A 24,495-nucleotide genomic window follows, 5' to 3' on the forward strand; every position below is an offset into this window, starting at 1 on the left:
ACCCTGTGAGAGCAGACCCTGACTTCAGCCCCACACTCACCCCTGTGTTCTCTCTCTCTCTCTCTGTTTCAGTCTGGGAGACCGACACCATCGGTAAGAGGAATCTTGGTAAGGACAGACCACTGTCCATCTGTTCATCCAGCAGGAGTCCAACCTCAGGAGATCCCAGGCTCTGGCTGCTGGGGTGGGCTGGGGTGGAATGAGAGACTCATCAGGGGTCAGGTCCTCCCCTCCTGTGCAGCCCCACACCTTGGCCATCCTGGTGGGCAACAGGAATATGGAAGACACAGACCTTGACCTCAGCATCCTCATGGGCCTGTAGAGAGGATGAGACTCACAAACAAGGGGTTAGAAAACAAGCCCACGTATGTGCATATGGCGCATGCATGTGCATACTTACGGGCGTGGATGTGTGCATGAGTCCATGTAGATGCTGCCAAGCCCAGGCTGAGAAGTTGGAATGTACATCAAGCAAGAAAACAGAAAAGACCAAATGATGGAGCATGCAGTTAGAATAGTGAAGAGGTCGGGGGAGGTTTCCTGGGGGAGGTGGCATGTCAGCTGGGCCTTGGAAACAGGATTGTGAGAAGTGGAGGGGAAACGGGTTTATTGCTAGCAGGGGATTCGGCTTAAGAAAACATTCGTAATAAGAATAAAGAGTAGAGACAGAAGGAGATAAAAGGTCTGAGGGTGAAGTCTTCGGAGTTCTGGGTTCCCTTTGATGAAGTTTTAGAGGCTGAGATGGAGGGTTGAGCACCAAAGAAGAAACCTCAAGCCCTGGGCCCATGTTCTTTGCCCTTTTTTTTTTTTTGAAAAGGTCCAGTCCTCCTTTTCCATTTCCTCCCATTCCTGTACACCCATTTCTGTTTCTGGTGGTGGGGAGGGGTGGTCTGAGTCCTGGACAAGTATGAGCACCACAGAAATGCAGACCCAGGGAGACAGGTGTGAGAAGCGGCACAGCTACTGTGTGTGGTGCTGCTGCTTGGCTGGAACCCCCCACCCCCAGTCCCTCCAGCCCGGGGGCAGCCTAGGTCCTCCAGAGTGGACGGTCAGCAGGGGCTAACATGGCCAGTGATAAGCCAGGCATTTTGACACATGCCATGTCTGTGTTTTGCAGATTTTGATTTTACTGACAGTAATTCCTTGGATCTCTCAGGTAAGGGGATAGGGTGAGGTTGACCGAGGGCTGGCTGGAGGGAGGGCCTCTGCTGTTACATGTGAGCTTTGAGTTCCTCATTCCAGGTCAGGTTCTGCCCCTCGGTGGCTGTGTGCTCTTTGGCAGAAATGTGTTTCTTCTTTGATAAAGCTCCCAGTTCTCTCATAGAAAATTGTACTTGAGCGTATAGACGGAATATCATACATACAATTTTGGGGGATCTGTGGATCTCTTGAAGCTCCTGTGTGGACTCCAAGTAAAGAAGTCCTGGATTATGTGGTCCCTGAGAGTTTTTGAACTCCAGTGTGTAGAACAGTGCTTCTCAAACTAGACTTGTGTGTCACAGTCACCTAGTGGATTGTTAAAATGCTGATTCCTGGGCTGCACCTCAGTCTTTAGTAGGCCTGGGGGTCTGGGAATGTACATTTTTAGCTGTCTCCCAGGTAATGCTGATGGGCTGATCTGGGGAAGGTGCCCACTTTGGGAACCACTGCCCTAAAATTCTGTGCTCCTATGAAGTTGCTGCAGCAAAAGAGCCCAGTGAAGTAGGCTCTGTCACTGCGGGGTTTTGACAATCTGGAGAGCACTCCACCTTCCGGAGATTTCTATCAGAACAATAGAGTGGCAAATTTACAAAACTGTTCTGAATGAAAAGGCTTCTACTTTTCTGAGCCTACACTGTTATAAAAAGAAGAAGGAAAATAAAAGAAAGGAAATGGCTTTTCCCTCTAGGACGCTGTTTTAAAAAAATAGTTTTTCAGAGCAACTTCCCTTTCCTCTTCCCACCACCCTGATGTGGGCACAGCAGAGAGCAAATGAGGCCCAGGGAGGGGAAGGACTTGGCTGAGACTATGGTTCTCCTGGGATGCTCAGACTTAATGAAAGAAATGTTCAGAAAAACTTGTCAGGAAGGTGCCAGCTATGGCTGAGGCAGATTTGCTGGAGGAAGGGACAGTTTGGCGTCAACTGTGGGCAGAAGTGAACTCCTTTGCTCTCCCCAGGCCTGCCAACCTTCTCCCGGCCCTGTGCCATGGAGCTCAGAATTGAGGAAGTGGGGGAGGCCAGTCTCCTCACTCTGAGCAGAGCTCTCCTTTCTGGCAGGGTCACCCCCTCTGCCACATCCCTAAGTCCCAGGAAGTGCGTTTCTGACTTTCTTGGCTAAAGAGAACTGGCCTTAGGTCTTCTGACTCAGCCAGCAAGGACAAGGTTGGAAAAGTGGAGGGGGCCCCTCTCGTGGCCTCAGCCTCCTGCCAAGCATCTGCTCAGCCCACTGCCCTCTTTGCCTCCTTCCCCAGCTCCCAGATGTGGCCCCGGCCACAGAGGGAAGATTCTGTCCAGTGGTGTGAGTGTTGGAGCCCCTTTTCTGCAGGTGTCTTTTGTTCTACGTAATTTCCTGGTCCTTGAATCCTGTGAAGGGAAGACCCATCCCCATGTGTCCTGATACATCAGATAAAGTCCCCAGCAGCCATTCTGGGAACAGGTGTCAGTCTGGGTCCTGAGATGCCAGGCTGGAGGAAAAGGGGCTCTCGCCTTCTCCCCTCCCCTGAATATCAGTGGCCCACCCATACAGACCATCGGTGAGGGGAGAATGAACTGAGCAGTCATTAAAGGCTAACACAGCTCCAGGCAGGGTGAACACCAGCAGGACTCTACTCTGCAGCCAGCAAATGACTTTTTCAGTGGCCATGTCTGACCCCACCCCCTCGGGTGTCCCACACAATGGCCTTTAAAGTCAGTCAAAAGAAAAAGTACATTAGTGACAGGAAAGACCTCCAAACCCTAAAAGGCAAAACTTTTTAAAAAACCTAAATGTATCTTAATAAAATCCTGTGCTTGGTTAGTGGAGGTCTGTTGCTTGTTAATTAAGCAAGTCACGTGTCCCTTTGGTGCAGGATGTCACAGCTTCTGGGAGGCCCAGAGCTGAGGGAAAGCATCACCTACAGTAGTGTCTTCAAGGTGTGCCAAGGACCCCCACAGGCACCTGGGATGATTCCTGGGTGCACCTGGATCTCCTGGATGAGAGTCCCTGGGAGTGGGGCTGGAGTGTGCATTTGTGATCAGTCTCTGGGAGCTTCTGCATATTGACAGTTGAGAAGTGCTGATGCAGGGCCCAGGGAGGGGTGGAGGACTTTCCCTGGCTAGTGTTTGGGGATGTTCCCAAAGGGAGGTGGGCTGGGATTTGGCAGACTCAGCCCTCAGCCTAGGTTAAGAGCTCAGCTTGCCCGCCTCCCGGCAGCATCCTCAGTGAATGCTGAACTCAGAATCATCAGCACCCACTGATTCTTGAATCTCTGTCCCAGGGTTTCCCAGCTGGACACTGTGGGTTTCCAGGCATTCCCACTTAAGTGATTTTTGCAGCCCTCTGAGGTCATCTCTGTGCCTCACTGAGCTCTATTTTCACTGCAGTCATGGGTGTTGTGAGCCGGAACTGCACGGAGGACGGCTGGTCTGAGCCTTTCCCTCATTACTTTGATGCTTGTGGGTTTGATGAAGATGGATCTGAGACGGGGGATCAGGTGAGTGTCTGCATGCCACCAGAGGTGGCGGGGGAGGGGGCAAGGAAACTCAGGTCTGTAGGCAGTACTCATGAGCTCCTGCTGTGTACCCATGCCAGATGCAATGAGGGCAAGCCATTCATTCACTCCTGGGGGCTGTGAAGCAGCTGGTATGGTGCCCATATCCTCCACCTCACCACATGCCCCCTGTCACCCTGGCTGCTCTTCTTATGGCCTAGCAACTGCAGGGTTCATGCAGGGCCCAGGAGGGGACTACCTGGTCCCTTCACCAGGCTAAGGCTGCTGTCGTAATTGGTCAGCACTCTTGCCTTCTGTCAGCATTTTTTGAGCATCTGCACAACGGCTGACCCTGTGCAGAGGGGCAAGGGATGGTACATGTGGGGAGAGCGAGATCAGCAGGAGAAGGGAGGAAGGCGGAGCTGGGCCTAGAGGTGGGCGGGGCCTGCCTAGGAAACTGTGTGCAAGTTGGAGGGAGCTGGGGCTGGGGACAGGCCCCACGTGGAGCCCTGCATGTCCTGTGTCCTGCTCCAGGATTATTACTACCTGTCGGTGAAGGCCCTCTACACGGTTGGCTACAGCACATCCCTTGTCACCCTCACCACCGCCATGGTCATCCTGTGTCGCTTCCGGTAAGACAACCAGGAGCAGCCCACCCCTGCTCAGAGCTGGCCGGGGCCTCAGAGACTTTGCTCATCTCTCCCACACCCCTGGATGTCATCTTGGAAGCTCCCCTGGAAGGCATTTCCCCCCCCCCCCTAGCATAGCAGATGGGAAACTTGAACCCAGAGAGGGTAACCAGCTTGTCCAGGGCCACACTGCCAGGCAGAACCTAAGCAGGAGACCTCATTTTGTCTTCCAGATAGAGAGTGGTTGCAGGAGGGAGAAGTCTGGCCATGTGGCGCAGTGGGGCCAGATTACAGGGGCCTGGAAGTCAGTGAGGATTTAGGGAGGTGGCAAGAAGGGGGGTGGCCTCATAGAGGGACCCCTTGAGATAAAGCTGTGGAGTTAGTCTGGAGCAGTCCCTCCTGAGTGGAGGGTGTGAAATGCTTTGGGGCTCACTGCTGGGTTCAAGGCTTCTTCCTGCCTGGCCCGCTTGTGTAGGAAGCTGCATTGCACACGCAACTTCATCCACATGAACCTGTTCGTGTCGTTCATGCTGAGGGCCATCTCCGTCTTCATCAAAGACTGGATCTTGTACGCGGAGCAGGACAGCAACCACTGCTTCATCTCCACCGTGAGTGAGCTGCGCGGGACCTGCTGCTCCAGGACTCACTCTTCCTGTGACACCCCTCAGGTCGAGTGTGTTCCTGCAGGTTAAGGCTTTGCCCCTGCTTAACATGGAAATCCAGGAGTCAGCATGAAGTTACGAGTAGCCAATGTCGACATCACTTCCAGCCAAAATGCTTTCTGTCCCTTGGCCTGGGTGTTGTACTTTGCAGAGCAGTTGAGGAGGGTTGGGTGGGACTGGCAAGTCCCACTTGACTGAGGAGGAGACTGAGGCTCAGAGAGGGCTTGCCTGGCCCCTGGTTATTTAACCAGCCTGTGATGGAGCCCAGGGGTCTTTCCAGACACCTCCCAAGTTGACACCTTTGGAGACCGTATTGTGCAGAGCAGCTGGGATTTGGTGGCCTTGAATAGGAAGAACAGTCTGGAGCCCAGGCCTTGAATGGGAGGGCATGCTTGGGCAGGGGTCTCTGTGAGGTTTCTTAGATCCTTGGGATGTTTGCTCTGAACACGCTAGAGCCGAAGGGCCCTCGATCCTCCCCTGGCACTGTTGGGCTGGATTGTCACGGTTCGCGTGGGGGTGGGGTGAGGAGCTCACACCACCCTCGCCTTGGCATCTCCCTGCAGGTGGAGTGCAAGGCTGTCATGGTTTTCTTCCACTACTGCGTCGTGTCCAACTACTTCTGGCTGTTCATCGAGGGCCTGTATCTCTTCACCCTCCTGGTGGAGACCTTCTTCCCTGAGAGGAGATACTTCTACTGGTACACCATTATTGGCTGGGGTAGGTTGCTGGCATGGCTTGGACGGCTCAGGCCTCATGGCCAGTGTGTCCTTGGTTCTGCTTCAGAGCACATCAGGTGAGGAGGGGCACTGCCCCACACTAGGCTGATGGCTGCTGCTTGTGCCCGTTCTTGCTCTTCTTACCCATGGGAAGCCCACCGTCCGAGGGGGACATCATGCCCAGGAGGCCTTCCGAGGGGCAAGATAGCCCTAGGACTGGGGGAGACACAGACCCCAGGAGGTCTGGGTGTAAGGGACAGGGTCCCCAGGAATTCTGAGTCTGAGGGGACGCTGGGCATGTTGGTTTTCCTGTTACCATGGGCTCTTCTTTGTGCCCTTCCAGGAACCCCAACTGTGTGTGTGTCAGTGTGGGCGACACTGAGGCTCTACTTGGATGACACAGGGTGAGTACTTGCCCAGAGCACAGAGTAGATTCTTAGGGATGGGTTCTCAGTGGCTGCTCTGACTTTACATGAACCGCCCCCTGACGACCACACAGCCCTGTGCAGGGGGACCCCCACCCCCGGCGTCTCAGCCAGCAACCCAGCAGGTGAATGTGCAAGGTTTCTGAGTCCCTCTCTGCATCTGGGCCCAGCTCTGTGTCTGTTTACCTTTTAGGGAGGGGTGGGAGAATGTGGAGGGTGAGGTCGCACCCCAAGAGCCCTGGGTCTGGAGGGGAACATGGCCCTTCCCAGGAGCCCCTTGGTGACCCCGACTCCTGGGCTCTAATCCCTGCCATGACAGGGCAGCAGAAGGGAAGATCGGGGTTCTGGTCTGCAGCCCACTGGAGAGCTCTCCTAGCAAGACCCTCCTTGGGGATGTGGGGGGAAGAAAGTGACGGGCACGCAGCTAGCCAGGGCAGTGTCCTGCAGGCGTCCAGGCTGAGCCCTGGATGTGATCTCTGTGTCTGTTCATCTTTCAGCTGCTGGGACATGAATGACAGCACGGCTTTGTGGTGGGTGATCAAAGGTCCTGTGGTTGGCTCTATAATGGTGAGTGACCTTGGGACACAGAGGCAGGGAAGAGACAGGGCCCTGGGCAGACAGGCATGTGAGGAGGGGAAATGAAAGGGTCGCCACACAAGTGACCCTCGTCCTTTGTCATGGCTGTATTATATACTGGATATGGACGCACAAATTATTTAGCTGTTCCTCTAGTGCTGGATATTTATATTATTTCATTTTTCTTCATTATGAAAGATGTTCTAGGACTAGTTTTGTGAATAATTTTGAGCATGTGGATATATTTCTTTAGAACAAATCCCTAGAAGTGGAATTGCTGGCTCACAAAGGGTGCATATTTAAAATCTCAGATCCCAAATTGTCTTACAGAAACCTTTTAACAGTTTACACCTTCTCAGGAAGAGTGACTTCTGTCTCCATATCACTGTCTGCACTTGTAACATCAATCATTTACATTTTTGCACAGTCTATGGAGAAAAATGGTAGTTAATTGTTTTGATGTACATTTCTCCATATTGCTAGTGTGACTGAGCATTTTTTCCCAAACATTTATTGACACTTTTTTTCTATTCTGCATATTCCTGTTTATTCATTTTGCTCATGTTTCTAGCAAATTGTCTTTCTTACTGTTTGAAGGATAGTAACACTTCACTGGTCATGTACGTGGTAAGTGTATTTCCAAGGCCATATAACTTCTATACAGTCTAATCATAAGGCTTTTTCTTTATGAATTCCAAGCCTTATTTCTTGTTTAGGAACATCTTTCCTAGATAAGATATAAAAACATTCTTAATTGTTTTGTAACACTTTTGTGGGTTGAGCTATTACTGTACATCTTTAATCCAGCTGAAATTTTATATTTTTTTACTGGTCTGAAATGACATTTAGTTTTATTTTTTTAGTGGGTGGACATTCCACCCTCTCAATCCTTTTTATTGAATCCTTTCTCCACTATGTTGAAATGTTATTTTATAATAGACACTCCATGTACTCATCTTTGGTTCTAGACAGTTCTCTTCTGTGTTGCTAATCTATATGTCTGTTCCCATGGCAGATACCCCATTGTGCTAGTTACTGCAACCTTGTAGCATGTTTCGATTCCTGGTATGCAAATTTTCCCTTCATTATTCTTTTTTTTTCTCTTTCGAAATCTCTTCCCTATTTACTCTTTGAGGTAGACTTTTGAATACCCTTGTCAAGTTTCAAAGAAAAAGTCTGGTTAGGACTTTTTTTTTTTTTAGGAATTTGTATAGTAATTACATTGATTTTATAGACTAACTTGGAGGAGAATTGATTTTCTTAAAAGATTGAGTCTTCCTCTGCAAGAATGTGGCATGATTCTCCATTTATTTGGTCTTTCTCACTAAGTCACTTTCGTAAAGTTTTCTAGTATTCTTCCTTGTTTTTGTTACGCTTACCTCTAAGGTGTTTTCCAGTTTGGGCTTTTATTGGGTCTAGGAATTATTTTTTCATTATATTTTCTAGTGGGTTGCTGCATGTATAGGGAAGCTGTTGGGTTTTTTGTATTTTTTCTTAGTTACATTTTTGGACTGATACCAGTTCTTACCCCTTTTCAGTTGGTTCTCATGGTTTTTCTAGGTAGAAAATTGTATAATCTGCAAATAAAAATAGTGTTTGCTTTTCCTTTCCAATATTTGTCCCCTTTATTCCTTGTTTTCGTAGGGAATGCTACTTGCTGTAGCTTTTGGCAGTTACCCTTCATTGAATTAGTTTCTCTTCCTGGCTTGTTTCAGTGTGTGTTTTTTAAAAATCAAGAATGAGTGCTGAATTTTAGCAAATGTGTTTTGGAGACAGTCATTGAAATAATCATTCCCTTAGTGATGGGCATGTATAGTATTATAATTTTTCTTCATCACGAACAATGCTAGAGGGAATATATTTGTGTATATCTTGAGCATGTGTGAATATGTCTTTGGAATAAATCTCTAGGAGTGGAACTTCTGGGACAAGTGGTGTGTATGTTTAACATTTTCATGGATACTAAATTGCCCTCTATGAGCAAGGTACAGGAGTGCTCATTTCTGATGTTTTGCAAATCTTTGTTGCTGTTCCTGTTACTGAGTTATTTGCCAGTCTTACGGGGAATAGTGGAAGCTTATGTTTTAATCTGCAATTATAACAAATATTAGTACAGCTTTTCTTTTGCATTCCTGGCATAAAATCTTTATGGTCATGATCTGTTTATTCTTTTAATGTGCTGCTAAATTTTGTTTAGTTTCTGCATTGCTCTTCACAAGTTCTGTGGTTGTGTGTGTGCGTGTGCATGTGCGTGTGCGTGTGTGTGTGTGTGTGTGTGTGTGTGTGTGTGTGTCTGCTTTCTGTCTTTAGTTTTTGTAGCAGGATTTTGTTAGCCTCATAGGTAATGCGGGAACTTATTTGCTTTGAAACAATTAAGCAGCATGTAGATTACATCTTCCTTCAAGGTATTCTAAAACTTTTGTTCCATCAAATTATACGGGGGCTGGGTGCCTTTTAATGCATACCTCTTTGACTATTTAAAAAATTTCTTCTGAGGTTATTACTCTACTCAGATTTTTTACATTTTCTTAAGTTAATTTTGATTATTTTTCCATTTTGTTTGATTTTTTCTTACAGTTTAAAATATTCTGTACATCTGTTGTCTTGTCCTCTTTCTCACCCCTAAATTTGTTTAATTGTATTTTCTCTGCTTTGATTGACTTAACACATGCGGTTAGCAGTGTTTACTAAGCTAAATTCCAGGCACTGATTAGATGTTTGGGCATGTAGTGGAGAACGAGATTGACAGAATATTGCCTTCATGGAACATGCTTTATCATTCTACATGATCTATAAAAGTGAACAAACAAAATTTTAATTTTATTGATCAAGTCTCCTATTTTTTCCTATTTCTTTTTTTTATGTAATTTTGCTTTTATTAATTTCCTTCTTGCAAAAGTTAAATTTGTGGTAATCTTTGCCCAGCTTTAGATTTGAATGCTTAATTATTTTCAGTATTTATTGTTTTTTAATGAGCTCATTTTAGGCTCTCCATTTTTTTCTCCAAGGGCTGCTTTGTCTACATCCCAAAAACGTCAATGTGTAGTCCTTTCATTGTGCCTCATTTCTATTTAAATAAATAGAAACCCTCCCTTCTCCTTTCTCACCATACACAGAACTTCCCACATAGTTTAGGAAGCTTTTGTCCCTGATCTTTATCTGATGGCAGTTGCTGCTACTGCTAGTCCCAGGCAGGTTTTTAATTAGTAACACTTGTGGCTGTCCCTTCTGGCTCCCATATTTGATGACTCTGAGCTTGGAGTTTCTCCAGAAAACAGCTCTCACCTCTGCAAAATTGCCTTCTATCTTTTTTGGGTTGTAGTTTTCCCATCACCCTGATCCTGTTTTCTCTTTCTCTTTCAAAAATTGCTCACTTTTTGAGCTCACTCAGGGTACCCTTTCCTACCTCCCAGGACTCCTGTGGAATCCTTTTTCTTCTCTGTCTTCCTTTGCTGCAGTGATACTGTGCGAGGCTGGGGAGAGAAATGAGAGTTCTCATGCTGCCGTCTTGGATTAGAAGTCTAGGTGGGATCTTGGCTAGATGAGGGGAGTGTCCTGTTGGGGGAATAATAGCCTAAGCAGAGGCAGTGGTGTACAAAGTCTTTGCTCAGAATCATTCCCAACTGCTTTTTCTTTGCTCCTCAGGTTAACTTTGTGCTTTTCATTGGCATCATTGTCATCCTTGTGCAGAAACTTCAGTCTCCAGACATGGGAGGCAATGAGTCCAGCATCTACTTGTAAGTACCACTGTGTGGATGCCCAGCCATTTCTGACAGCTGTGTGGGCCCTGCACTTAGATCACAGGCAGAAGAAGGCCTGAGCATTGCTGATAGAGTGACCTAGCATGGGTATTTGCAAGGTTTCTTTCTGGTTACAGTACCTTTAAAATATAGTTGCCCTCCCAGCTTTCAACCAACCCAGGAGCTGCTGATCTTCATGGCTATTACATGGGGGAGAGAAAGAGACTGACAGAGCATGTGTGACACTAGGAAAGCCAAGATGGCAAATGTCAATTCCCCAGGGTAGTTAGGGTTTTGGTTGTTTAGAGCTGGGATTCCTTCAGGGATCCTGGTTCTGTGGGAAGTGCAGAAACACCAGTGGAGACAGTACTGGATACCTGCTCTCCCCACCCCTAGTGTGTAGAAGTTGCTTGGTCCCCACTAGCGAGTCAGGTGGCCATTCTCACCTGTCTGGGTGCTGGAAGGGGGATTCTTTCTCTCCTCCACCTTCCACTGGGGCAGCTCTACCTCTGACCTGCTCCTACTTCCTCAACCACCTCCTTCCTGAGCCAAAGGACATCTGATTTGTTTGGGATTGTTGGTGTTTGAGGGCAGCCTCTTACTATTAAGTGTAGGGCTTTCTCCACTACTGTGGCCATTTGATGTCCCAGAAGTATTTTTGCACCATGTTTGTAACAGCTAGCCCCAGCCTGCTCTGTCCCACCCCACTCTCAGCTCTGTCCTATTCTGGAATCAGACAGAGCACCTTCCGCCTTGCCCTTCTGGCCTCATGAGCTGGAGTGTGACCAGCTGGGAGTGTGGGATGCCAGGGAGGGAGGGAGGTGGTCCCCTGTGGTTGGCTGGAGGGGCTGGATGGGCACAGTCTGATTCTGAGAGCAGTCCTTGGGGTCTGTCCATTGGCAGGGCACGACCCCAGGCTTGCTTCCTCAGTTCCTTCAGAAGAGAGCGGGTTAGAGGGAGCTGAGATATATCCATAGCATTGTTGGGTGCTTAGTCCTGCCTTCCCCAGTCACCCTGACCTGAAGCTGACAGCTTTGATGGCTGCCTGGTGGACAGCATGTGGGACAGCAGAGAGACCCCCACAGAGGGCTCCCCCAGCCCTCCAGCCATTGAGGCAGGAACTGCTCAGAGACCAAATCCAAGCTCCTTGCCTAGGCTCCTTGGGAATTTCCTGAGGAGGGGGAGCTTGCTCTTGGGGCTGGGGATTAGATTAGCACAGGGCCTGGGTTGTCCACCCATTTTTTCTCTGCCTGTGCGACAATTACATTATATTGGAAAAGACGCTCCTTTTTTTTTTTTTGCTATCCATTTACTGTCTTTTTGTTTTTTTCATGTTTTTGTAAGTTTTAACCAACCCCTGCTTATATGTGTATATTACATAGTAGAAAATTGTTCATTGATCTAAGTTATCGAGTCTCAGAGGCCCTGTACTGGGGGCTAGTGAGCTGGGCCCCTGCTGCTGCCTAAGCTGCCCTAGAGAGATCATCCCTGCTTTCATCTCAAGGACTCACAAAGTAGGGTCCTTGCTGCCCTCCCCTCCCTGTGCAGTGTCAGAAACCATGTCCTCGTGTCTGGCCTCCATTTCTCCTGCTTGACTGTGGCTCAGCTCCCACATTAACACTTATTTCCGATTCTTGAAGCTGGCAGGTAGCTAAGTTGGTCTCATCTCTCATTGAGCTCTAGCAGCCTTGCTCTCCACCCTTCCCGGGAGGATCTGGTTCTTCTTCTGAGGCCCCCTGGGACCTCTTCTCTGGGGAGTCCTCCCAGCCTCCCCTGACTCTGCCTGTGCAGGGACACACACAGGGGTCAGCTTTATCCTACATAAGGACACTCTGCTGAACCCTGAACACACTTTGCCAGCTCAGACATCCTATCCCAGGCAGCAAGCACCCCCATGGTCTGGTGGGAAAGGTGTGTGGGCCAGGGCTTCCGGTTATTCACAGACTAGGAGCTGCCCGTGCCTTCCTAATGCATAGATAAGAACCGTTTGTAATTTGCACATGCTTTATGCATGTAAGTATTAATCCACGACATTTAGAGAACCAACTAGTTGGTTTATTTATATAGTGTAAAAGATCCCCTTGCAATCTCAGCATATCCTTATATTTTTTTGAGAAAGCCAAACTTCTGCTAGTCTCAGAGCCCCAAAGATTAAAAACTCAGGTGGATGAGGTCTGTGAGCCAGGTGGGAGGGCCAGGGCAGGACAAGGGATCTGCTTGATCCCATTAAACTCAGCAACATGTTTGAGTGCCTCTAGGGTCACGGAGACCCTGTTGGTTGAGTGTGAGTGATAGTCTGAGTGACAATGCCGCTGAGGACTGCAGAGCACTTAAAAACACTTGCAGCTCGGTCTGTGCGCATTTAATGCTCATGGACACCCAGCAAGTCTGGGGGGATAGGTAAGCACTTTGTGGAGTAGTATCCCCATTTTCACCTGAGGGAACTGGTTATCAGCGATGTGGCATGAATCCGGTAGGAAGGAGTGAAGCCATAACTATAATGCAGGCAGGCCCTTGACTCCAAGCTTGACAGTACCAGCATACCTGTCCTCAAGGAGTTTACAGACAGGAAGATGGTGTTGAGTGTACAAAATAAAGCTTCATGGAAAAAGAGGCCCCCGGCAGGTTCCAGCCTTGTGTAACAGTGCCCCCACCCCAGAGTGCTTGGAGGAGGAGTTGGCTTTGAGCTGGGAGGCGTCTGCCCTGGGAGGAGGGGAGAAAACTGTGGGAAGGGGGTGGGAGGAGAGGGAGATTCCAGGGCAGTGCTTGAGTCCCCTTGGGCACCAGAGTTATGTGCTGGGCTGAGAAGCCCCTTCAGATCTGCCCACAACCACTCTCCGGTTTTTTCCTCTGTTTCCAGAACAAATTTAAGCCTGGGAGTCCCCAAGAAAGCCCGAGAGGACCCCCTGCCTGTGCCCTCAGACCAGCATTCACTCCCTTTCCTGTAGGTTGGTTCCAGCTGCTCAGGTGATAAGGGTTTGTCCTCCGTAGACCAAGCCGATGCTCCTGACCACACCTCAGAAGGACCTGGTGGGGTCTGGGGCCCGCAGGGGACAGTGGCACTGCGCCTCCTGCGCTCACTCACCTGGTGCTCCTGGTAGGAGTGGCTGGGCTCAGGACTTGGGCTGTGGCCAGAGGTGGAGTCAGGGGCTGGGTCAGGGCTCAGCATGGCCGACGGGCAACTTGGTCTGGGGCAGGGGACAGGGCTCAGTCTGAGGCTGGGGTTGCCGTTCAGCCTGGGGCAGGGCAGGGACTAGAATTTAGCTCTGTGAACAACTAACTGGTTCAGAAGGGGAAAGGGTGTGGTCTCCAGGGTGGACACCAATTGTGCAGGGACAGCCTCCGCCCTGGTCCTGGAGTGAGCTGGCTTCATTCCCGGTGGTCTCCCCCTGGAAAATGGGCATTGGAAGCTGCATCTTGGATCTGGGATGGGAGGCGGGAACACCCAGCTGTACCCTCCTCTGAGTCTCCTCAGCTCCATCAGGGAGGGTGACACACACCTCTGGAGACAAGCCATGCCATGGCAAGGCGGAGGTGCAGCCAGGAAGCTTTCAGTCCAGGGACTTCACCCACAGCCAGAGGCTCCTGGGTCATGTGGGGCTCCATTCTCCACTTCCAGAGCACTGCCCCCCTGCCTAGGAGCACCCCAGCCTCACACTTCCTGTTAGGTGTTGGCAGCAGGGAATTGTTACCCTCGCTTTGCAGATGGAGAAACTGAGGACCAGAGAAGAAAAGTGGCACCACCTGAGATCACCCAGCCAAACAAAGTCAGTGGCCAAACAAAGCCTTGAGCTCAGGTGCCCTGACCCCACACCAGGGCCCTTCCGTGCTGTCCAGGAGAACAGAGGGCTGGTGTGTCCTCATGGCAGGGAGAATCTGGAGGTGGGCGGGGAAGCCCCCAGGATTTGCTGAGCTGTGCTCTGGCTGGGGTACCAGTGTGGTGGGGAGTACTTCCTGGGGACTGGGTGGAGTTCTGGTGGTACCCAGCATCGTAGCATCAGGAGGGACCCTGGAGTACATTCAGCTCAAACCACCATGCTCTGTGGACGTCCAGGTGTCCAGTACTACACTGATCCCTAGGGTCACAGAGGTGAAGGAGGCAGGGGTGCTGCCTGCAAAGGGCTCCCCATACGGGTCTCTGTCTAGCATCCTGCTGGGTGTTTCCTAGGTCTGCAGCCCAGGCAGCCCTGCACACAAAGGCCACTGAGGTATTTGTGGAATTTGGTCCCCGTGGAAACCAGGTGCTGGATCCCTGGGTGGGAGGTGAGAGTGCTGAGACGTGGAAATGGCCTTGACCTTCCTGCGGACACAGCAAAGCCAGGCTGGGAGGCAAGGCTCGCTGATGTGCAGCCGTGGGCGTGGTGGCCCTGCACCTGCCATGGGGGTCTCCCGCCTGCCGGTTCAGGCTGTCCCTGTTCTCTAGGCAGCTCCCACCCAATGCCCTTGCCTGAGTTTCTTAGCCTCTCTTGGATCCAACTCAGAATTGTCCTCATCAGCCAGCCTAGGTTTGTGTCCTCCTCCTGAGTTTCTTTTCTCTGTCCACTATTTGCCCTGAGTTTTCAGAGATTCCGACATCTCTTTCTGTCTCTGGCTTTTCTACCCCATCTTGCACCATTCTTTTCAGTGAATCCTTTTGCACAGTCACAGAAGGTTTGGGTCAGGGGAGTGTTTGGGAAGACAGGGACTTCCCTCCCAGATCCGTCTGTCCTGAGCACCCAGCCAGCTATTCATCCTCCGTCCCTGTCAGAGCCAGGCACCTGCACCCAGTGCAGGGTTTCTCAGCTGACTTGTCACTAGATGATCTTCAGAACACTTCCAAACAATCTTTCCAAAAATCAGAGGAGTCTTTTATTACTGTCAAAATATGTAGGACCCAAGAAGGGCGGGGACAATTTAGAAGCTAAAGAAAGAGGGTTGTAGATGAAGCTTTAGAATTCAGGGTGAGGCTTTGAGTTTGGCATGTCGGAGGCAGGGGCTGTAGGTTGGGGTCTTGGGCTCCTGGACCCTGGTTTCTGTGGTTCACTCAGGGTGTGATTTAAGGGTCACTGGGCATAGGAGAGACTAGCTCACCTTCATCTGGGCAAAGTAGATAATGCTTTTGAAGAATAGAATAGCTACCACTCCTAAATACTCAGTGAAGCTCTTTTAGTTATTGAAAAAACAGACTTCTTTGAGTCCGTCTCTGTATGTGTATGAAACAGACCTTTGACACTCCCTGGAACTTCTTGGGTGCATGAACGCCTCACGATAGTGCTTCTCAAGCTTTGATGTGCTTGTAGATCACCTGGTATCTGTTAAGAAGTGCAGATTCTGAGCCAGCAGGTCTGTGGTGGTGCCAGAGCCTGCACTTCTAACAAGCCCTCAGGTGGAGCTGATTGATGCTGATGGTCTAGGGACACAATCTGCGTAGTGAAGCATCGAACCATATCTCTGTGTTCCTCTTCTGGAAAATGGGGTGTTCCTCTTCTTCCCAGCGTGGGGTGAGCTGAAGGCTGCTGCTTATTAAGTGAGAACCACAAACCCAATGAGGCACAGACGCTTGGGCAGGCCTGGGCTTGTCCCATCTTGGAAGTGGGTGGTACAAATTCTTGCCTTAACAAAATGACATGTCACCACCTGTCAGTACCTTCCGACTTCCTCTCAAAGAGTGGGAGTCACAAGCAGTAAATCCAGGAATGCCACAGGTCTAGTCTCTCTGCGTGTCTGTCCTCATTTGCATCAGATCACACCTGGTTTATTGACTTGCTGGCCTGTACCAGGAGCCTTGGTGCCACATGGCACCTGAGGAGGGTGAGTGAGATGGCAGCTCTGCTGTAGTCCGATGAGATGACACAGCTCTTAATCCATCTCTCTTAGGTCTGTCAGGGAAGAGAAAGAAGTGTCCATGGCTTGCACCAGCCCGTGCTCGAGCAGGACTGTGCAGGGCTGGAGCGGTGGAGAATCAGCTTGAAACCGCTCTGAGGAGATGGAAGCTCTGGCCCCACCCAGTGGGATGCAGAGCGAGGCTGCGCCCACCTCCTTGCAGGGCTGTTTCTGCAGTTTCAAAGTGCTCCTCTTAGCCCCCAGAACTTTGAACTTTTCTCAGAAGACTAGCGCAGGGTTGTCCAGTAGGACTCTCCACAGTGATGGAAATGCCTGTTGTCTGTGCCGTCCAATCTGGTAACCACTAGCTCCATGGGGCTGTTGAGCCCCTGAAAAATAGCTGAGACTGCTGAGGAAGTGCGTTTTTCATTTGATCTAATTTTTGTTAGTTTGAATTCGAATAGCCACACATGGGTAGTGGCTACCAGATTGGATAGTGCAGGTCTAGGCTAACAGTCTGTTCAATCCAACCTATCTCTGCTCCCCGATGTGCACTGACAGGAGGTACCTGGGGACACAGAGAGAGGAAGGTGTGGGCCAGAGGGTGGGGGGAAGGCCAGTGGACACTCACATCTGCCTTTGCAGCCAAGCCCAGAGCTGGGGTGTGAGGCCCGTGCATGAGTTTTCAGCTGCTCACCTTGCTGAGTGACCTTTGGTGAGGCTGTGCTCTGAGTTTGGAGCTGGCTCTGGAAGCAGCCTCTGGCTCCTGTGCGAGGCCCAGCCCGGGCCCCGCCTTCCTAACACACACCTGCCCTCCAAGCCCACCCGCCTGTCAGTGGCCCCACGTGAGTGCTTGTGTGTGCGTGCCCGCATACACGTATGGATGTGCATTTCTGTGTCCCGAGCTGCTCCTGTCTTGGCACTCGTGACTACCTTCTCCACACCCTCCTATGCCCTCCCCAGCCCCACCTCAGTGTCTTCACTGCCCGACACCCCCAGCTGACACAAGTGCTAATCTTGTCACACCCAGCAGCTGCGTGCAGAAATGCTACTGCAAGCCACAGCGGGCTCAGCAGCACTCTTGCAAGATGTCAGAACTGTCCACCATCACTCTGTAAGTGTGCGTGGCCGTGGCTGTGGTCGGGTGTCCTGTAGGGAGGGGGACGCATGCTGCCACCGCCACTGCCTTGAGCTTGCGTCCGCCAGGCTGGAGGAGAGTGGAGAGCCGGCCTGTGCCTCCCGGCCCTGGCTGCTGCATGTTGATGTCTGTGTGTCTTGTGAGTTCTCTGCAACTTGGTGCCATGGGGTGGGAGGGCAGGGTGTGGGGCGGAGCTGCGGCCTGTGGTGGGAGCGTTCTGGGGCTTGGCTTGTGCTGCCAGTGCTGCCTCGTAGGTGGTCTTCCCCTAACCCCCACTTCTCTGAGCTTCAGTCTCGGCAGCTGCGAAATTATTTGTAAATCTTAGAGCTTGAGTTTATACAGACCGTCCCCCTCCATGGGGCAGGGGACCTCACTCCAGTGTTTCCAGCACTTCATGTGTGCGTTGGCATTAACTCGCTTAATGCCCACGCAATCCTCTGAGATGGGTGCTTGGATTATCTCCATTTTACAGATGAGAAAACTGAAGCACAGAGAGGGGAAGTGACTTAATCAAGACCACACACTTGGCAGAGTGAGGATTTAAACCAGGGAGTGCTAAGTGCTGTGCCCCCAGGCATCTCTGACCAGAACATGGGCCTCAGTGTGGATGTGCCATCAAGTTGGGGGCCGCTGCATCCCTGGGCAGCCTGCTGTAACTTGGGCAGCCTGACCATTGGAAGCACTTGGTATTTTAGGACTCGTCTGCCTGTTGATGTCTCCTTGGGGCGGGAGGACAGGACTGAGCCTGTGTCACTGTCTCTGAGTTACTCAGACCGTAGTGTGAGGCTCACATCATGTGTCCCCACTCCAAGGTCTCTGGGCAGCTCAGCACTACAGAAGCCCCAGACCCCTGGGCTCTAGAGACCTCCTCATCTGTCCCTACTGCAGTGGGGCCACTGGCATGCCCTGGGTCCCCAGCAGAAATCCCTGACTGTGCCGGGGCTGCTGGCAGGGAAGGTGTTGCCTGCGCTGCAGTCACCATACCCATCCCATGGCTGGGAAGGGCCTGAGCCCACACCTGAGGGGGCCTGTTTCTCACACTCCGAGCTTGACCCATCTACTGCCACCACGGAAGCTGGAGAGGTTTGACCTCTTGGTTTCGAGGGCCCTTTTGAGACTGCAGAGACAAGCAGCTGGAAACAGATCCATCTGCAGATGGGAGGAAGGCAGGGGCTGCAGGCCTAGAGCAGGGCCAGCACCCTTCCTGATCTCCTTCAATGAAACATCTCTTTAAAGTAACGCCTTTAGGCAGTGCCACAGAGGAGCCCCAAGACATCCATGTGCATGCATTTCCGGCCACTTTCCTCTGCTTTCCTGGATTTCCTTTTACAAACATTCTCTGCTGCCTTCTGGTGCCAGGCATAGGACACAGAGAGATGAGTGTTCAATTTTAAGGACCTGAGGCTCTCACACCAAGCCTGTGTGGTCCATTTATCCTCTCATGGAGCAAACATTTTCTGAGTGTCAGCTCCGAGCTGGGCATGTGTTTGCCATGGAAGGTAACAGAGATAAACAAGGCAGGTTGCCCCTGCTTTCATGGTGCCATGGTCAGAGACAGAGAGAAAAGAGAAAACAGAAAGGACAGACCACTCAGGACCACATCAGGACTGAGAGCAGGGACCAGCTCAGATCCTGCTGGCCCTAGCTCTGGCTCAGTGACTCCCAGGTCCTGCAGAATGTGCTTCCTGTGAGCAGGGAGGGGAGGGGTGGGCCCCATACTTGAGGGGACTCCTCTTTTCTGGGCTGAGCTTCCTCTGCCTGGAGGTGTCCTCAGGCTGTTTCTGCTCCTTGCTCTTGTCTCTTTCTCTCCTCTTTCTTCCTCTCCCTTCCCTCCTTCCTTCTCTATCAGCAGAAGCTGTGAAGCCAAGGGCCTCACACACACTCCATCCAATCTCTCTAGAAATCCAGAGCTCTGGGCTGGCTGGTTAGCTCAGTTGGTTAGAGCATAGCCTTATAACACCAAGGTCATGGCTTCGGATCCCCATACCAGCCAGTTGCCCCCCCGCCCCCAAAAAAGAAAAGAACTCCCACATTTCACAGAATGGTCTTTCCCAGAAAGGTGGGATGGAAGAGGGAGGGGCTTATGGTGTAATTGCCCCTGAGAATTGAGCTCTGCCAGGAGAGGGTAGGGAGCTGGGCTGGTGCAACAGAGGGGGTGGACACGTCTGCAGCAGGGTGGTCTCTGGAGATCCCCAGGGAGCCAGGGTGCTGGATGGGCAGAGATAGGTCCCACTCTGGAGAACCCCTGGGGGCAGCCCTCCCCCATAGAGCAGGACCCACAAGTGCACCTGCTCTGATGCTCTAACCGTGGGCTTCTGTGCCCCACACCCTCAGAACAGAGCCCCACCCAGTGTGGGCCCAGGGGCCAGTGCAGGCAGGTGGGCCCTTTGATCCCTGCTCCCCGCCAATCCTGCCTCAGAGCAGACGACCTTCCTTCCTCTGACTCACAGGACATTGTTGATGCCCAGAGTCAGAAGTTCTTTCTAGAATCCCTCCCTCCCTGTCACAGCACGTCCTGGTCACTGTCACTGATTGGCCCCGGCTAGCCCCAGACTTAGGAAAACAGACTGTCCCTGTGGCCCCTTTGGGGCTGCTCTTCACTGGTCCATGGAGCTTCCTGACAGAACAGGAGAATGTTTGCTTTGCTTGACAACCGTCACTTCGCTCAAGCCCTCTGAATCCCGTCCCTGTGTCTTGTCCTGACTTCACTTCCACTAGGATTTTGTACATCACACAAGGGTCCCTGTACATTGCGTGTACATTTTTAGTGGTTCTACAGGATACTGGCTGGATGCCCTGCAGACTGGGGATGTCCCCCACAGTTCCTAGGGAGTCCTGGAAGCTCGGGCTCTTGTTGGCCCCCATCCCTCCCAGGCCCCTTGCACTGGAGAGAATGCTGGGGGCAGGAGGGGGTCTGTGGACAGGGCCCCCAGCTCAGGGGGAGAGCGAGGGGCTGGGACTGAGTTCTCTGCCCTCTGTGGCTCTGGTGCCAAGCCTTGGCAGCACCTGCAGCAGATGTCTTGCTTTGTCCCGACAGGCGGCTCGCCCGGTCCACCCTGCTGCTCATCCCACTGTTCGGAATCCACTACACGGTCTTCGCCTTCTCCCCAGAGTATGTCAGCAAGAGGGAGAGACTCGTGTTTGAGCTGGGGCTGGGCTCCTTCCAGGTAGGCCTGGCACATGTGGAGGGCAGAACTAGCAGGCAGCAGGGCTCTGGCCTCTAACCTGCTGGTGGTTGCGGAACCTCTTTAGCCCAGACTCTGGGCCTCAGTGTTGTCCCTGAAAGAACAGTGCTAGGACGGAAGTGAGCTGAGAGAGCCCTGTCTGCCATCTGTCCACTGGGCTCCTGCAGGAAGACACTTATGTCTGGCTGTTGCTGTGTCTGGGTGTCCTGAGCCAGATTCCCCTTGGGTGATCTGAGAGGGCAGCTCCCACCGGCCTGGCGTGTGGGGTGGAGTGGCCTCAGAGCCCTGGGGGTCCACATCCTGACTGTGGCCTGCTGGATTGTGCTCATCATGAGGGCTGGAGTTCTGTCCTACCCAAGTTGGGGCTGCAGCCTAAGACCCGGCCACAGGGAGCAGGTGAGCTGGACAGGTACATGAGCAAAAGGAACATAAGGGAGAGCATGGGAAGTAGAGAGGGTGGGACGAAGCCTGTGTGCGTGAAGGGGTAAGTAGGGGGCTGGAAACATGCGAGGGAGTCATGGTGTCTAGGTGAGTCATTGAGAGCAGTGGGTCCACGGGGGTGGGGATGGCTCCCTCAAGCATCCCAGGGCAGTGTCTCTCCCAGAGCCAGCATCTAAGCTGGCATTTGATACTGATGGTCAGAAAGTTACTATGGGCATCTGCCTTGAATCTCCCTTTTCCCCCATTTTAATTCAAATCCGTTTTACCTGATTCAGGTTTTTAGCCTGGTGAGGCTGGAAATTTTGCAGACAAAGCCCTTGTCTGGGGATCAGAGCCCAGGGCTCCTGTCTCTGTGCTCACCGACATATTCTGGGGGCCTCAAGCGATCACTTCTCCGACACCTTCAAGTGATAGCACAGGGCACAGGGATGGTGAAGAACTGATTTGAAACATTTCCCAAAATGTTACTGCTTTGTTTGGTGTAGGTGTAGAGGATATGTGTAGACTAGCTAAGTGCACACTCTGTGCCAAGTACTTGCTCCACGTGGTGTTTTGTGTGGCTGTGTACAAGAGTGTCTGGCTGAATGGGAAGGGGGCAGTGGACAACACAGGTCTGTTCTGTCCTGGAGGGGCCCTGCCCTCAGGAGGCTGCAGGCTGGTTGGGGAACTTAGAGAGTATTCTGGGGCATTCAGCAAAGGCTTATTATAGAGAGTGGGAGAAAGCTGGCCTTTGGCAATGAGAAAGATTTGAGCAAGGGAGTGTGAGGTCCAAAGCCAGAGTGTAGCAGTGAGAGGGGACTTGCCCACCAGCCACCTGGTTTTGTGGGTATGCCCACCTTGGTGGAGCAGAGCTTGTCCTGTCTTACCCTAGGTCTTTGGGCAGGTGTCCCTGCCCACGTCATGCTATTTCTCTGCTTTGTGGCGTCATCCCCCATCCCACTCTGGTGTTCTTTCTCAGGTTTCTTTTTCCTCTCTCTCCCCAGGGCTTTGTGGTAGCTGTTCTCTACTGCTTTCTGAATGGGGAGGTAAGACCCTGGCCCTCTGGCTTCTCAGCAGTGGAAGTGGGGGTGCTGGGGAGTGGCCTGCCAGACACACAGGGCTTCTTTCCCAGATGAGGTCCCTGCCGGGCTCCCAGCACTGAGTGGAGGGGGCCAGTCACACAGCTACTAGCATCATGTGGGACTAGGGGCTCCTGACACCCTCCACCCTGTGCCAGACTCTCTCCCATTCTGCCAGCTGTTCCGGCATGTAGAGCAGAGCTCCCCTAGCAAAGGCATCAGCTGTGCTGAGCGCAGATCTCCCGGGAGGGGCTCTCCTGTAAGACACCCCTTAGTGTGGAAGGGCCAGGCACAGCGAACAGTGCCTGCTGGTCATGAGGCTGCACTAGGCAGAGCTGTTGAGCTGGAGCTGCCCCCAGCAGGCCAGCCTGCCTGGGCCAAACCTGTCCCCTGGAAGAGTGGGGACTGTGAGGATTTGGGAGAGACCTGAAACTTTCTGGTAATGCTTCTGTTCCAGAGCTGTGATTTAGAGACTCCCCCTCTAGCCTGTTGGGGTGATGTTCTTTGAGCATAGCCCAGAACAGAGGTACAGAGGCAGGGGTGAGGGCTGGATGGGTGGGGTGGTTTTGTAGAGTGTTCAGGAATCTTTGCACTAGTACTTGGGTCTTCCCTTGTGACCTGGGTAGGCCCTTCCTCTTTTTTGCATCTGAGAAACAAACAGATTGAGCTCAGTGATCTCTAAGACAACCTGCAGAAGGGTCAGATAAGGAGAGGCAGAGCAGGCCTTGCAGCAGTGGCTGGGAAAGCCAAGAGGTGGGAGTATGTGTAGCCTGTCAAGGGCCTACAACAGAAGTGGGGGCTGGAGCTGGAGAGCGTGGGTGTGTGCGCCACTTCCAGTCGGACAGTTCGTGTACTGCACAAAGGTGCTGGGTTTACAGAGCATACGGAAGCTGAGACTTGATGTGGCCGCCACTCACTGTGCTAAGAGCTACACAGGGGTGTGTTCACCCAGAGGGGGGCATTATTTAGTGGTTCTCAATCCTGACTGCACATTGGCATCACCTGGGAAACTTTAAAAAATATGGATGTCCAGGTCTTACCCAGAGATTTTGATGTAATTGTTCTAGGGTATGGCCTGGGCACCTGGAGTTTTTAAAGCTTCCTGGTGACTACTATGCAGCTTACTGCTTATGGTCAGTGAGTGGGGATCCTTGCCCTGACCCATCTGCCCTGAGTGGCTGCTTGTTAAAGGTTTCCTGAAAGACCTGATGGGCTAGTCTCTGCCCACTGACATCTGGAAGCTGTTTGAGGGCCTTTCTCAGACAGTGGCTTGGGGGAAGGGGCTGTGCAGGTCAGCTCCTCAGAGACATTCCATTCCATGGCTGGTAACAGCTCCCATTGGTGGCCTTGAAGGCTACAGGCTGCACGTGGGGAACAGGACAGGTGCTGGAGGTGACAGTGCCAGTCTGGGGAAGGGCCCAGGCTGGGACAGGACCTGGTGGCTGGAAAGGATGTCCACCCAGAGTGACCACCAAGTTGCTCCCTGCAGGTGCAGGCGGAGATCAAGCGCAAATGGCGGAGCTGGAAGGTGAACCGTTACTTCACTGTGGACTTCAAGCACCGGCACCCATCCCTGGCCAGCAGCGGGGTGAACGGGGGCACCCAGCTCTCCATCCTGAGCAAGAGCAGCTCCCAGATCCGCATGTCCGGCCTCCCGGCTGACAACCTGGCCACCTGAGCCGCAGCCCCTGCCTCTCCTCCACACACAGGCTGGGGCTGCGGGCAGGCACTGGCCTTGCGTGCTCGTGCCTCTTCCCTCCCCTGGGCAGGCCCTGGGCTGGAAGCTGGCTCCCCGAGGCAGGTGAAGGAGGCAGGGCACAGACTGCTACTGCCCCTCCCCGTTTTGGTACTGGCCACCATGGTCCCCTGGACCCTGACCCCAGACATGTAAATACTCCTCACATTTGAAAGAGTTGTCACATCCTCTGTCCTTTGCCCCAGTGCCCTGCTCACCTCAAGCCAGGTCCCAGCTCCACCCGCTGCTTCCTGGCCAGCCTCAGTGATGGCCTGACCCCAGGTGTGAGGTCTTGTGAGCTCAGGCTGCAGAGACTTTGCTTTTGGGAAGCCAGGTGGTGCCTACCCTGACAGTCCCCGCAACGTCTGATTTGGATGTGGATGCCTCCATTCTGCTCACCGCTGTGGGGCCCTTCTCAGGTCTGGCCCAGTCCCTGAGGCTTGCTGGAGGCTTAGCTCGGGTGGCCCCAGTTCCCTTCAGTGCAGGCCAGCCTGGGGCTCCCTCGTGCTTCCCCAGCACCCTGGATACCAGGCCAGTGGTCAGCTCCAGGGCTCTTCTTATTGGAGACTGTAGTTTGGGGGGGGAGCTGAGCGTCAGGGAAAGTTCTGGTGCTTTTCATTTGATCCAAGAAGAGCTGAGAGCCGGAAATGTGGATGTGACTAGGGAGGAGATGGAAAGAATTTGAGAGACCCATGGAAGAAGACCTTCACCATCTCCAT

The 24,495-nt window shown here is 52.1% G+C and overlaps 1 protein-coding gene across 4 annotated transcripts in view; it reads left to right on the plus strand.

Annotated features, from left to right (window-relative positions):
- ADCYAP1R1 (ADCYAP receptor type I) overlaps nt 1-23,719 on the plus strand; it is a 40,468-nt gene extending 16,749 nt beyond the window's left edge. Inside the window, exons 4-16 of one of the 4 annotated variants that reach the window (XM_063099363.1) lie at nt 73-108; nt 1,118-1,156; nt 3,563-3,672; nt 4,204-4,301; nt 4,774-4,906; nt 5,524-5,677; nt 6,020-6,080; nt 6,599-6,668; nt 10,323-10,414; nt 17,250-17,333; nt 20,395-20,524; nt 21,967-22,008; nt 23,531-23,719. In XM_063099363.1, coding sequence (XP_062955433.1) covers nt 73-108; nt 1,118-1,156; nt 3,563-3,672; nt 4,204-4,301; nt 4,774-4,906; nt 5,524-5,677; nt 6,020-6,080; nt 6,599-6,668; nt 10,323-10,414; nt 17,250-17,333; nt 20,395-20,524; nt 21,967-22,008; nt 23,531-23,719 — 1,238 coding nt within the window. The remainder of the gene's footprint in view (nt 1-72; nt 109-1,117; nt 1,157-3,562; nt 3,673-4,203; nt 4,302-4,773; nt 4,907-5,523; nt 5,678-6,019; nt 6,081-6,598; nt 6,669-10,322; nt 10,415-17,249; nt 17,334-20,394; nt 20,525-21,966; nt 22,009-23,530) is intronic. The other 3 variants (XM_063099364.1, XM_063099366.1, XM_063099365.1) reach the window with 3 other exon arrangements.
- The last annotated feature ends 776 nt before the right edge of the window (nt 23,720-24,495 follow it).

Source organism: Cynocephalus volans, chromosome 6 (assembly GCF_027409185.1).
Source record: "Cynocephalus volans isolate mCynVol1 chromosome 6, mCynVol1.pri, whole genome shotgun sequence".
Lineage (NCBI taxonomy): Eukaryota > Metazoa > Chordata > Mammalia > Dermoptera > Cynocephalidae > Cynocephalus > Cynocephalus volans.